The 13,811-nt window shown below is 40.7% G+C and overlaps 1 protein-coding gene across 21 annotated transcripts in view; it reads right to left on the reverse strand.

Annotated features, from left to right (window-relative positions):
• Nucleotides 1-13,811, reverse strand: part of Ryr2 (ryanodine receptor 2, cardiac) — a 553,847-nt gene that overhangs the window by 151,791 nt on the left and 388,245 nt on the right. For all 21 annotated transcript variants that reach the window (XR_003950437.1, XR_003950438.1, XR_003950439.1 and 18 more), the window contains 9 exons: nucleotides 13,481-13,616; nucleotides 12,052-12,238; nucleotides 9,628-9,733; nucleotides 7,246-7,366; nucleotides 5,028-5,197; nucleotides 3,133-3,353; nucleotides 2,893-2,983; nucleotides 1,693-1,833; nucleotides 746-909 (listed from right to left, as the gene is read on the reverse strand). Coding sequence is in view for 18 of the 21 variants with exons in the window: in XM_017315461.2 (XP_017170950.1) it covers nucleotides 746-909; nucleotides 1,693-1,833; nucleotides 2,893-2,983; nucleotides 3,133-3,353; nucleotides 5,028-5,197; nucleotides 7,246-7,366; nucleotides 9,628-9,733; nucleotides 12,052-12,238; nucleotides 13,481-13,616 (1,337 nt within the window). In the remaining 3 variants the exon portion in view is untranslated. The remainder of the gene's footprint in view (nucleotides 1-745; nucleotides 910-1,692; nucleotides 1,834-2,892; nucleotides 2,984-3,132; nucleotides 3,354-5,027; nucleotides 5,198-7,245; nucleotides 7,367-9,627; nucleotides 9,734-12,051; nucleotides 12,239-13,480; nucleotides 13,617-13,811) is intronic.

The raw sequence follows: 13,811 nt of genomic DNA on the forward strand, positions 1-13,811 counted from the left end.
TCTCAGACGGATTCAGAGGTGCTGGTTAATAACCAGCAGGTGACTGTCTTGCTAACTAGTCTCGCCAAGTTACCATGGACCAGGAAACTAAGAGAAGAGGCAGTTTTCCTTGCAAATTCAGAGTTGTTGTCCTACTTGAACTTCAGATACATGAAGCACCCATATTTAGGAAACTAAATGCATGTATGATGCTTGGTAGAGATCATATATTTGGCCTTTACATAAAGTTTTCAACTCTGTCCACATCTGAGTATATGCGTAGTTCTTTGTGACAACTTGGTATTCCTTTCATCTCTTTGTGATGTGCAATATCATCAATGAAGCTGAATCCTAGCCAGCTTGCTGTGATGGGTGAAATGATCTTGTCATTCACAGGAACAGTGACAGTTTGGAACTATCCTCAGCTAAAGATGCTACGTAGGAGTAAATTGTGGCTACCGATACACATTTCAGTTAAAATTTTAACTAAATAATACTCATGCACTTTGTTGAGTCTCATTCTTCTGGATATTATAACATCGCTATCTACTGAGTCTCCTCCTTCAGCACAGAATACCCTAGAGGGCACACATCTCTTTCTGATATTGGTATATTCACCGTTATTTTTACTGCCATCTGATAAATTCAAGGGACTCCTACTCAAAGAGGGCATGTACCAGAGAAAGTTCACTTCAGTACCTTATTCAATTTCAGACTTCACACATCATTTACAATAAAAATCTGCTGCAATAGAAAGAGTCCATACTTTGAGGTATCAACAGGTTGTGGGTTAAAGTTCCCTTCAGAATCCATGGATGACTGTTTTTCCATCATACTGACATAGTTTGACTCCATGTAGTCTGGAGGTAAAGCTCCCGCAACTGCACTCAGGCAAGGCAGGGCCAGTTTGAAAAGTTCTTGTTCATATTTCTGGGAAGAGAACAATGGTAAACTATTATCCATGTGACTCCTGCTGTGCCTTGTTGACAAATACCCCCCACAGGTTCATGTGTTTGAAACTTCATTCCTAATTGGTGACAGTATTTTGGAAAGTCGAGGGACCTTTACAAGGTAGAGCCTTGGTGGAAGAAGGTCACTATATGTATATATCCCCCTCTGCCCATCTTTTGTCTGCCTCTCCTTCCCCAGTTTCCTGGCTACCCTGCAGATCTCACTCTTTCCGTTATACCTTCCCTGCTCCGATGGACTAAATGGCTTCTGGAACTATAAAATAAAACAAAGCCTTTTCTCTTCTAACTTGTTTTATGTCAGTGTATTCTATCACTAACATCAGCCAGCCACATGTCTGATTTCCTACATTTCTCCTACTATTTTACCTTCGGAAACAGTGTTATGATCACACAGAATATGTGACAATATTGATTACTAATGATCAATGTATAATGTATTCTCAACATGAATTATTAAGAATGGAGGAAAACAAAATCAGGTAATCTCCCATTGTTTTGCTTTGTTGAAACAGGATTTTACCCTATAACTGAGACCCAACTGGAGTCCATGCTATCCTTGAACCTGAGATCCTCCTGTCTCAGCATCCTCTGTGCTGAGAGTATAGGTATCCGCATTATACCTGACACTATTCAGGTCTTGATTAGTAAATATATCAACCCACTATAAATACGATCTTACAGAGAACCTGAGGCTTTTGTTGCTTTAGCAATGCAAACAAATTCCTCCCAGACCTTCCATTACCTTTTGAGACAAAGCATCAAAGATGCCCCAAAATAATTTTCTTGATAAATGAAGTTCTTCTTCCGAGGCAGCACCAAAGTTGCCCCACCCTCCAGGGAGGCAATAATATTTCCAGCATCTTTCATAATGATTGGTCAGCAGCTGCATGGGAAAGTCGTCATAAAATTAGCAAGCTAAAATATCTTTTCAGTGTTTCCATTCCTCTTCCATGGCATTCTGAATGCTATAGTATAAGGTTCATGGAAGGAAAACTCTCAAACTCATGTGAGTATTTTGAAAACAAAATTACTTGAATACTATGTTTCTTTCAAATTGGGCACTAATTACAATACAATGTGTGGACCAAATGTTCAACTTTGAAAATGTATATTAAAGTGGGCTAGAAAGATGGCTCAGTTGTTAAGAGCATTTTCAGCTCTTTTAGGAAGCCCACATTTGGTTTCCAGCACCTAAATCAGGGAGCTCACAACCATATATAATTCAAGTTCCAGGTTATCTATTGCCCTCTTCTGGCCTAATTTCTTACTGCACTTACATGCACATACCTACACACATACATATAATTAATGTATCTTGAACAGTATTCTTTCTGAAGTTATTTAGATAGCCATACACCCCAGAGTTCTGTGTCTTTTAATTTAACTTACTCACAACTATGTGAACTCTTATTTCCTGGACTTCATACACAATTATCTCCTAGAGTCCAGAGATACTGAATGGGAACCTTTTTTTCCATGGTATTTTTGTTTTCTCTGACTTACCTATCAATTATGATGATGTCAGACCTTCAATTTCTATAAGTAAACTCTAATGACTCTACATTTGTTTGGTAACTACAGGTTCAGTCTTTGATCATTCTAGTTTCTACTACTATGAATGGATCTCTCAGTTATTTGGAAGCTCTTTGGAAAATTTATTAGTGATCTATATCTGCCAAGTTTATAGAATCAGTATTAGAGAATCTATGACCCTGCATTGCTTATTTAAGGTCTCTCTCTCTCTCTCTCTCTCTCTCTCTCTCTCTCTCTCTCTCTCACACACACACACACACACACACACACACACACACACACACACACATTGTATTGTATTATATATATATAATCAATGCCTAAGAGACAAATGATTAGTAACAAGAAGTCAAAGAAGTTAGCCCAAGGAAACAGGGACCACATAGTGCCAAGAATTTCTCATATTTACCTTCAGAGGCATCTTTGCATGCTCATTCAACAGTGGAACATCAAACACCAGCCTTCGGAGTAGGTGTTGCATCATAGATGGTCTCAGTTGGCTGTTGGAACAAGGTAAAACTCAAGCCTCACACATTCATATATCATACTATAAAAATTAATTTTGGATATATAAATAACTTGAAATTTTCATGATAATTTCAAAGGCCTGTGCCATAAAGAAAACTGGCACAGAGAGTCACCCACTTACCCACATATAGAGAGCAGGCACACTTCTATGGAGTCCCGCTGAGCTTTGGTAAGGGAGCATCCCTTAGAGAGTCTATATACAGTGTGTAGCAGAGAGTCAATGAGGGAAGCATGGTGCTCTGTTCCAGCAAACAGGGGAGCACACCTCGTTAACAAAGGTAGGACAGCTGTGCAGAGGTACCGGTTGAGGGCCAAGGCCATGTCTGTAGCACTTAGTGCAGCCTAGAGGAGGAGCAAGAGGACAAAACCTCGTGTGATCAGGAGAGAACTCGATGCATTGCCTGCCACGCAATCTCCCTATCTGGAAACAGCAACAGCATGGACATTTGGAAATGTAGTCCTTAGATCAATGTTTACCCATGGCTCACATGATCTTCACCACTTAAAATCATCAACTGCTGATTTAAATAAATGCAACATCATCTATCTTCTCAAGTGGTTTAGAAATCCAAGCTCAAGGTTAGGCTATGATAATGTCATCTCCCCTAACATCTGTGATGGGTAACTCTGAAGTTAGTAACTAGGCCTATCGAACCTGCAGAACCTGAAGGAGTTCTGGAGGAATATTGTGAGTTTGATCTGTACAATGCTAAGTTCTGAAAAGACTCAGATCTCAGTAGGATGGGTTATAGAGGAAGATGCCAGTGAGCACTTCCTTTTTGGCAGAAGAGATGGAAATGAACATATTTGCAAACTGATCTCAGATTTGTACATATCACTCATACTTCTACTAAGATCTACAAGTGTCAATCATCAGGAGTTTGTAGTATTACTGTGTTGACATTTCTACTCTTGAGAATGTCAAAGAAGATGGAACTTCCATCTTGTTTTTATGACTTTGCTGCCATGGATTTCTTTACTCAAGACCTAAGATCAAATGGAGGTCATTTAGTTGATGCATAAGTAAATGAGTTAGAATGCTTTTGATGGAATTTGATGCTCCCCTTTATTCCACCAAATTTCATATACCAACATGACACCAGTAATAGCAGATCCTCCATGGGGGCCACCTAAAATACAGGGCAGATACTAGCCAGTGAGTACTCAAGAGAATGATAACCGAATGTGCTGCTGTAACAGACAGAACTATAATGACCATTCAAGTGCCTTAATGCTTCTTTCACCAAACAGCAAAGGCATGTGGGCAAATTTATTTAGATAGATATTATTCTATTTTTTGTATATATGTATTCATGTATATATACATATATATGTGTATATATGTACATATATACATATATATATATATATATATATATATATATATCTGTAAGCACATGTGTATGTGTCTGTGTGTGTGTGGTGAGGTAAGAGGTCAATGTCAGATGTCTTCCTTAATATCTCTTTACCTTATTTTTTGAGATAGGATCTCTCAATGAACCTAAAGCTTTCTGATTCAGCTAGACTAGCTAGCCAATAATCTCCAGAAATCATACTATATCTAATATCCACTGCTTAGATTTTACACACACACACACACACACACACACACACACACACCTGTTTTTTTTTAACTTGTGTTTAAGGATAAACAAAGGTCTTCATGTTTAAGTAACAAGGACTTTATCAAATGAGCCATATCTATATATCTAGGACAAATACAATAATGAATAGATATTTAATAGATATCCCTATGACCCCCCAAGTTAAGCATAGATCGATGAACCTCTTGTCCCTACTGCACCTTATGAGATTTCTTGCCAACCCTGTGAGGCAGATAGTCTCACTAGTTAATGAATTTCCTTTAGACAGCATCTGTTTGATTTGCTCTCTACTCATTGTTTGCCTGAAACCAACACAGGTGTGCAGTGAATGCTTGTTGAGAATGAGTGGATGAGTGAGTCCATAGACATAGACCTCGGAGTCAAGGGTACAAGTGCACTTTTCATATCATACCGTGTCTAGAGAGGCAGCAGCTCGAAGATCTGGCAGAAAGCCAACCTCAAGGAGATGGAGGAGGAAATCTTGCACCTCAATTCCATAGACCCTGTCAAGGAACAAAACCATGGCTGCCTTGTGATCTGGGCAAAACCCCGCGGACATGTCAGGCTCCACCACCTTCCCATCTACAAGAGAGAAGGTGACATGTTGGCGTCAATGGCCTGGCCATATGTGGGTTGATGACATTTGGCTTTTTGCCAGCCATGTCATGTTTTAAATAAATTATATTAATGAAATGGTTTCCTGCTTCACTACCCTCACACAGCTGTGTGCTTGGCTGGTGAACTAGGGCAGTGCAATTTGAACCCAAGGTCATTTAGATGTCATCGGGGCATCTGTTCACTTCATAGTTGGAAAGACACAGTATCTGGCAGATGCCAAGAAGGAAACAGAAGGCATCAAACAGACCTGGTAAAATGTGGAGTGGATACCATGAAAAGGTAAATATAAACACAGGCCAAGCCTGGTGGAACATGCCTTTAATCCCAGCATTCAGGAGGCAGAGACAGGTGAATGTCTATGAGTTAGAGGCCAACCTGTTCTACAAGTGAGTTCCAGGACAGCCAGGGCTGTTACATAGAGGAAACCCTGTCTCAAACAACCTAGATAGATAGATAGATAGATAGATAGATAGATAGATAGATAGATAGCACATTCTTCTACTCTTGTCAAGGGCATGTCTCTTTAAACTTATGTGAAAATCAGGGTACCTTTCCATGGCTATGGTTCAAGATGACTATAATTATGAATGAAATAGGATAATAGTGAATACAGGTACACAATAAGCATAAAGTGATGAATCAACACAATGAAGCCAGTATGGATTTCATATGAAATAGACTTCATTAAGCACAACATAGGAGAGTCATGTCATTTTCTCTCTCAATATCCAAAGCTTGCAACCTATGTAGGCCAATGCATCCCTTATAATAATTCCTTAAGTTCAGAGGTTGGAGACTATTAGTATGAGGAATTATGGGACTGTGTGCCAACTTAAAATCATGGGGAGCCTATTGCTCCCTATTAGACCACAAGATAATTATGCCAAACTGGTCCTGGTAGCATACAGTAAGAGTCTATGAATGGCATCACAGAGTTTTTTCCACATGAAATATTAAAGAAAGCAGAGCCTGGAAGGAGGACATGTGACCATCAAACCAAAATAGCTTTTCTCTTAGAGTCAGTGAACAAATAATATTTAAATAAAATTCAGTTGATACTCACTAGTTCCTGGTCATTATTACAAAAATATCTACTATACTAATATTATCTCTGCATTATATTGTAGGAAAATTAGATTTTAGAGTTTAACTCCACTGGGAATATGATAGCATTGCTAGGTGATAGATCTGGGTGGTGGAGCTATTAGAAGTTTCTAGAAGACAACTCAGACCCTGCATCTGTCTACATAGCTGGGCAGGCTATTTTAAGAACTTCTTTCCTGACTCCATGATGAAGCATCAGTTTTTAACACAGAGGCTGTCTGATCCCCTGGTATGAAACCAACCACGAGATCTTGACTAGTCTCAAAGTCAGACGAGAAGGAGGCAGTCTGGAAATCTGATAGCTGTGCCTCCTCGGAGTCAAATGCCCCTTCTCATTCTTCAGAATGAAGATTGGTTGCCCCCACTGTATCAAAAACTTATGTGACAGGATATCTCCTGCACTAATGAGGGGGTCTGCATTCTCCAAGGGGCTTCAGAACAATACCATTTGCTTTGTGGTTTTACTCTCTCTAGGAACTTTCTTTCCTGAAGGACTGTGAGAAGAAACACCCTGCTAGGGTGACTAGCCATCTATGACCAGGGAGATGATGGTAGCTACCTAATATCACAAACACACAATCCACCTCATAAATATTTGCAATATGGTCTTGTGGGTTCTATCATATGGGTCCCGGGGATTGAACTCAGGTGCTCTACGGGCATTGATTTTAATATAATCACAACTGCCTGAGACTTAAAACCCACTGACGTGATACCACTGCTCTTCCAGTATCACCACCTCCTCAGACTCACAGGACACAGTGCAGTAAGGACCTGCTCACTCCTGCATGTGAGCAAGCACCTGACAGAATGGAGGTGGGAAAGGGGATGCTAAGCACTAATGAGATGTTCAAAAAGGAACTGTCCTCCCAGTCCTACAGAGCGCACAGGATGGATGCTAGTCTTACCTTTGGCTATTGTTGGCATCTGAAATGCAATGCTGATGACGCCCACCAAGTCTCCCAATGGAATCAGAGATCGCAAAATGGACCTAATTCGGATGGCTTCTCCCTTTCCAGCATGAATCAACTAAACAGGAAGAGGATAAAGCAAGCTTAGAACTAGTTGTAGACTCTACCTGTAGTTTTGTTAGAACATTTAAACTGTGAGAATCCATATATAAAGCAATTGTCCACCCTGCCCATGTATAAAGCCAATCATCTCTCAGAAATTGCATCTCAGGCATACAGGCAGGCAATCCCAGCTTATAGTTCCCATAAATGTGAAGAAATACTGGATTACATAGACTTCACTTTAGGCCACCTCTTTTCCAATGAAGTTCACACATTTTTTTATAATGTTTGGGGTACCAGAACAAACTGATAACCAGAAAAGTTTATGAACACTTACCCTTAAAATTATATATACCCACCAATAACAAGAGACATAACATAATAAAACAATCACTATTCTGAGTCATGCTAATATTTATTATGTATCTAACTTTTTCTTGTCTTAGGAATTAATTCTATATCCACCCATATTCTGTCCTGATTCTTGGAGAAGGGGGTATCAGTTTACATAAATCCTGACATTCCATTTAAGACTTCCAGCTGAGAACGTTCCCGTGGTACCAGTGGATCAGAAGAGTTAAGAATCTCAGTAAGTTTCTTAAATCTAGAGCCAGGACCAGCATCTGTTACATTCACCTTAGGTAAGAAAAGCAAGTGATATTCAAGGTCTATTGGGGAGTTCAGCTAATGACTGTAAGGTGGTAGAACTTCAGCGAGGACAAGGTGGGCATGGTGAGCCCTCACTTATCTGCTTTAACGTTCCCAAACCCTTAAGATGGCAAGACAATAACACCCAAAGTGTCTATGTATTATAATATGTTTCTTAGTTCCTCTGATCTTTTCCCTGAGACAAGCAAAGTTACAAGCTGTGTGAGCGTCCATGTTTTTCTCTGCAACCACCTCCAGCACACATATCGTCCTTCACCCCTTCTCAATTACCAAAGTGAAAACTCACATGAGCTACGTTTTTTGTTTTGTTTTGTTTTTTAAAAAAATAAAAAGATTCCAGGTTTTCTAATATTCTAACTGTTCTCTATTCTGTTGTTCTTTTCTGGTTTCAACAAAAGAGAACAGCATGTATATTTTATCATATGAGTTTAAAGGAAAGGCCTTTAAAGAACTGAAAACCAACATGGGTACCAAGGGCAAGGAAATGAAACGTGTTGTGAGTCACCTGCTCTGGCTTCATGTTTATACCAGCTCAAAAATAGACTTGCAGATTAGTTTATTCTTTTAGCATTTCTGTTTGTTTGTTTGTTTCTCTGTATAGTCCTGGCTGTCCTGGAACTCACTCTATAGCCCAGACTGACCTTGAACTCAGAAATCCACCTACCTCTGCCTCCCAAGTGCTGGGATTAAAAGTGTGTGCCACCACTGCAGTGCTTATAATGTGCCAATCATATTCACCCCCAATTCCCTTCTGCAATCCCTCCAACATGTCTCATTCACAAATACGCATCTCCTTAAAAAATTAAGAACCCACCTAACCAAATTTGTGCTGTCCACATGTACATGGCACAGGGCCATCCACAGCGACATGGGGACCCTACTGGGAAGCTCCCAAAAACCGAGTGACTCTTCTTCCCCTAATAGCACTACCTGCCAGTGTGGCTTCTCAGCTTGGGGTGGGGCTTCGGGAGCCTCAAGCTGTTGTCAACAGCCGGTCACAGTGCAGAGAGTAAGTGACTCTGGAGTCCCCACGCCCAAACTGGACATTTGTAACACGAGCCTTATACTCAAGACTCGAGGAATAGCATAGAAAAGAGGGTAAAAGACTTCTGTGAACCAGAAGACCAAGCAGCTGATGTGAAATCAGTTTGTCTGGACAGACCAGGCCTGCTACCATATGCTCTCTCAACAACTATGTCTGTCTTACAGCTTTGAAATCAATATTGCCCAGTTGTACTCATGTAGAGATAAGCATTATATAAAAGGAATCAATTATTGGTGGAAACAGATTTCCATCAGAGAAGAAGAAACCATACAAGGAAAACATCTCTTCTTCAAAGGCAAGGAGGCCACATAAGTTTTAAAGACATATGGGTGACTACATTTTCTATTAATGACTTGTACTGACAATCTCATTACTAATTTTTATAGCCAATGGGACATTTCCAACTAAACAAACACTTGTTCTGCAGTTAGGCTGCAGCTATTATTTTCAATGGAGCATGAATATTACTAGTTTGGGATGCTGCTGTGAGCCCTGCCATCATAATGTTTGGGACTGATGAGTGCATCAAGATTGCTGCCCTCAAGCCCCCAAAACAGACTCACGTGCATTTCAGGAGCACAGCGACCAAGCAGGTCAATCAAAGCTGCGTAGAAGGTCATGATCGCGTTCCCCATGTGGATGGTATCATCTTCCTCCTCTTCTATATCACTTTCGGGGAATTTGTCCCAAAAGAAGCAGAAAGTAAATGAAGTTGCAGTGACAGCCTTTTCCTACCAGTCCTTTCATGCTTCCCAGAAATACCAGTGAGGTGTTTTGTTTTGTTTTGTTTTTTGGTTGTTGTTGTTGTTGTTGTTGTTGTTGTTGTTGTTGTTACAAAAGAACCAGGCCTTAAGGATCAGAACTCGGACTCTATTACCAAGAACACACTGCAAGGGCATGTTAGGATTCCTGCCACAGCATAGGCAGAGACCGATCATCTGATGGACCCTGACCATTTCCTTCTTTTCAGTCTTTAAGATTTAATGTTCTTTTCTTTTTTTTTATGAGTATGTGCATTTATGTATGCGCACAAAAAATGATGTCAGATCCCTGAAACGTGAATTGCATGCAGTAGTGAGCCACTTGATTTGAGTACTGAGAACCAAACAGAAGAGAGCTCTGGAAGAATAGAAAGTGCTCTTAACAGGCAAACCATCTCTGCAGCCCCTTGCTTCGTTTGTTGTTGTTGTTTCTGTTACTCTCTTGAGCAGGTGTACAAACAAATAGCATGTGTAGCACTACCCTTTACTCATAGTCATCCTGCCATCAACCCACCTCCTTCCAAATAGTCCCTTTTTGCTTTTACACCACATATAAAGAAATGTACATACATGTACAACATATATACACATATGCAACATACATATATGTGTGAATTGTGCTCATTTCTAATGACAGATGGCATATTAACAAAAAAATGGTGGAAAGACTATTGTGAAGTAAGTTTACGAGTGCTTTTCCAAGTACCACTCAAGTAGAGAAAGGGTAACCAAAGACACCATGTCAGAGCCCAGGTAGACTGCTTGGTCGAGAGTAACATTTAGAAGTGTTACTTCATGTATTCACCTATGATACCAATAACCTTACCCTCCCTCCATTAGCCATAAACAGTCTAGTTGTTTCTTTCTCTACCTCCTTAAGTTTCTCTTTCTGAAAACACTCTGTTATCTGGCTAATAGAATGCACATATGGACAGCCCTCAGGGTCTTATGTCCTTCCTTCTGGGTGACTTGAAAGAGGTGTCCTCAAGTGGACTCAAGAGTCTGCAGATTGGCAGTGGGTTGCACTGTAGGTGCATGAGGCAGGCCTCAAGCCGGTATTTGCACACAGGCTAGTATCATCCTGTTCTGAGCTCCCAGTACGTATTTCTCTCTATGAGGGCAGCTAAGAACTGCATTAACCATCTATGGCTAAGTGATAAACACTTAAAGTCTGTGCTTCCTCTGCCTGTGGAAGAAATCGGGTTCCCTTACTTGCAAGTCGGTTCCCTCTGAGCCCTATGTTTTATCTTACAATTGCACTAACAGTGTAGGTGTATGACCCCCTCAGAGAACATTTACCTCCACGGATTAAAAACATGCCCATCTACATTGCCTTATAACCGGACTAGAATGGCGTCAGTGTCTTCTGACACACATCTCTCTCCAGTACATTAGCCAAGCATTCTGCTCCTCTGAATTGTGTCTGTTTTCCTTTCTTTTACCATCGTACTCAGGAAATGAGTCCCTCATTTCCTTCCTAAAGGTCTCTTTCTCTATCTAGTGATATTATAAGAACTACAGAAACTCATCTTGGGAGGCTGAATCAATAGTTCTGTGAGAAATAGAGCTTACATCTCAAGTATAAAGACCTCAGTTCAAATCATCAGGACCCACATAAAAATCCAGATACGGTCATGCATGCCTGTCACCCCAAGGCTGGGAGAGGAGCCAATTCAGGGAGGTTGCTAGGGCTTTTGAGCTGCCAGCCTAGTTCTTAATTCAGTGAGTGGCTGTCTCAGAGAATGAGGGAAAAAGTGAGAGAGTAGGACAACCAATACTTCCCTCTAGCCCCTGTATATGTAAGGATGTATGCGTGCATGCATACATGCACGTACATGTGTGCGGGCACACACTCACCACCAATCATCTATACTGTACAGGTATGGCTAACTTATGGCCTGTAAATGCAGACAAACACTTTGCAAATCACAGCATCATGCCCCATTGTCAAGGATATAGGTTTCTGAACTGTGTTCTTTGCTTAGCTAGCCTGAAAATACCTACAAGATGCACAACCTAAGTCCACACAGTGTCTCCAGCTCATTTCCTGAGTCATTCAGGCTTTCTCAGCAGCCAACTCCCCACATCTCATCTATGACGCTCAGTTTTCAAGGGACCACTCTTCGGTGACAGATAAGTAAAATAATAAGTAACAGAATGTCATCTATACATTTTCAACCATAATTGGGTGATACCATTTGCTGAGAGTGTGCTTAGTAGACCTACAGGGTTTTGCTGGAGCCACTGGTTGGAGAGGGACCATCTCTAGAAGGATCCTCAGCTATTTTTATGGCTTCTTCCATGGCTGCAAGGAGACCATTACCACCTTCTCCTCTCAAGGCAGGACCAAAGCACTCGGGTCTCCGGATGAGCAGCCTCACCACAACATTTGCATTCTCTTCCACACTCTCCCCTGCAGTCAAAAGAGAAATATGAACAAAATATAGGCTTTCTGGGGACCATGTCTCCTAAGCATTCCTCATTTAAAGAAACAGGTATACCTTAGAAATATACTATAATAATAAATTCAACTTTTAAATTGCATTTACTTATTGGGAGGGTAGGTCAGGTCACATGACACACAAAAGCCAGACAACAAACAAACAAACAAACAAACAACCTAAAGGAACTGTTTCTCTTCTTCTATCACATGGGTTTCAGGGATAGAACTCACATGGTCAGGCTTGGTTGCCAGCACTTTACCCACTGTGCCATCTTACTCGCCCATAAATTCAACACTTAGCCCACATCACGACTTCTCTGTGTATTGTTATGGTCTGCATGCCCAGTAATCCTCAGAGACTTGAATGTCTGGATACCTTTTCATGACAGTCTTGGGAGACTGTAGAAGATGACTGGAACTTGAGGCCTCGTCGGCTATCAAAGGCTGTTGGCAAGGGCCTTGAAAGTTCTACCTCTAACTATATCCTAGCTCTCATTCTTTACTTCCTGGTTGGTGCCACACAAGAAGCTGCATTGCAAGCTCCTACCAACCAAGGACTAAGCCATTGCAGCCAACTTTCCTGAAGTGATGGACTGATTAGGTTCCTCCCTCAAGATGCCTCTGTTGGGTATTCCGACACAGCAAAGAAGAAAGTGACAGATGTACATACTAAACAATGTACACTACTCCCATTGGTATTTTCCAAGTAAAGCAAAATACTACAGAGACAAACTATCTGAGAAGGGAGAGGATACTGTCATCCTAACACTTAAGACCCAACTGCAAAAATCCAGAAGGTAAATACAGACTTGAAGCTAAACAATAGAAATATGATCCACATAAAAAATGTAGTATAGGTTACTTCTGTAGATTGAAAACTATTAAATAAAATATATAATTTCTTATATTCCCCTTCTTCATGAAATTCTATGATGAATCTTTCTTTTCATTTAAAAATATTAATTTTTACTTCAAATTTTGCATATATACGTGAATGTGTGAGCAGGTAAGCAAAGGTGCCCAAGGAGGCCACAGAGGATGTCAGATCTCTTGGAGCTGGAGTTACAGGCATTTGTAAGCTATCTCATATGGATGCTAGGAACTGAACTTGGGTCTTCTACAGAGGTAGATAAGTGATCCTAACCATTAAGCCCTCTGCCTCAGGACACTAACTTTTACAGTTTTATGAATTTGTCAGTGGTTGTGTCCTACCGTTACAGAAGACTGCAAATCTGAGAAAGTCAAGGTATCGCTCTCCTTCAACTGGATTCCACCCAATGTCTGGGTAACCCTTAGACACCAGCATCTGACAGCTCTGCAGACCACAGCCAGCCAGATAGCGAACTACCTACAAATAAAGGATGAGCAAGGGATTAGCCTTCACTTGGAACAAACAGGAGTCTATGCTAAGTCTGGCAGATGAAATTATCCAAGGGTGGTTTGGAACACAGGCATTTCATTCCTTTATGTGTGAGTAAAGTATAAGTATATATAAGTATGTGTGAGTGCAGGTGAGTACAGCACTGGATCTCCTATAGCTAAA

The sequence above is a fragment of the Mus musculus genome, chromosome 13, assembly GCF_000001635.26.
Source record: "Mus musculus strain C57BL/6J chromosome 13, GRCm38.p6 C57BL/6J".
Lineage (NCBI taxonomy): Eukaryota > Metazoa > Chordata > Mammalia > Rodentia > Muridae > Mus > Mus musculus.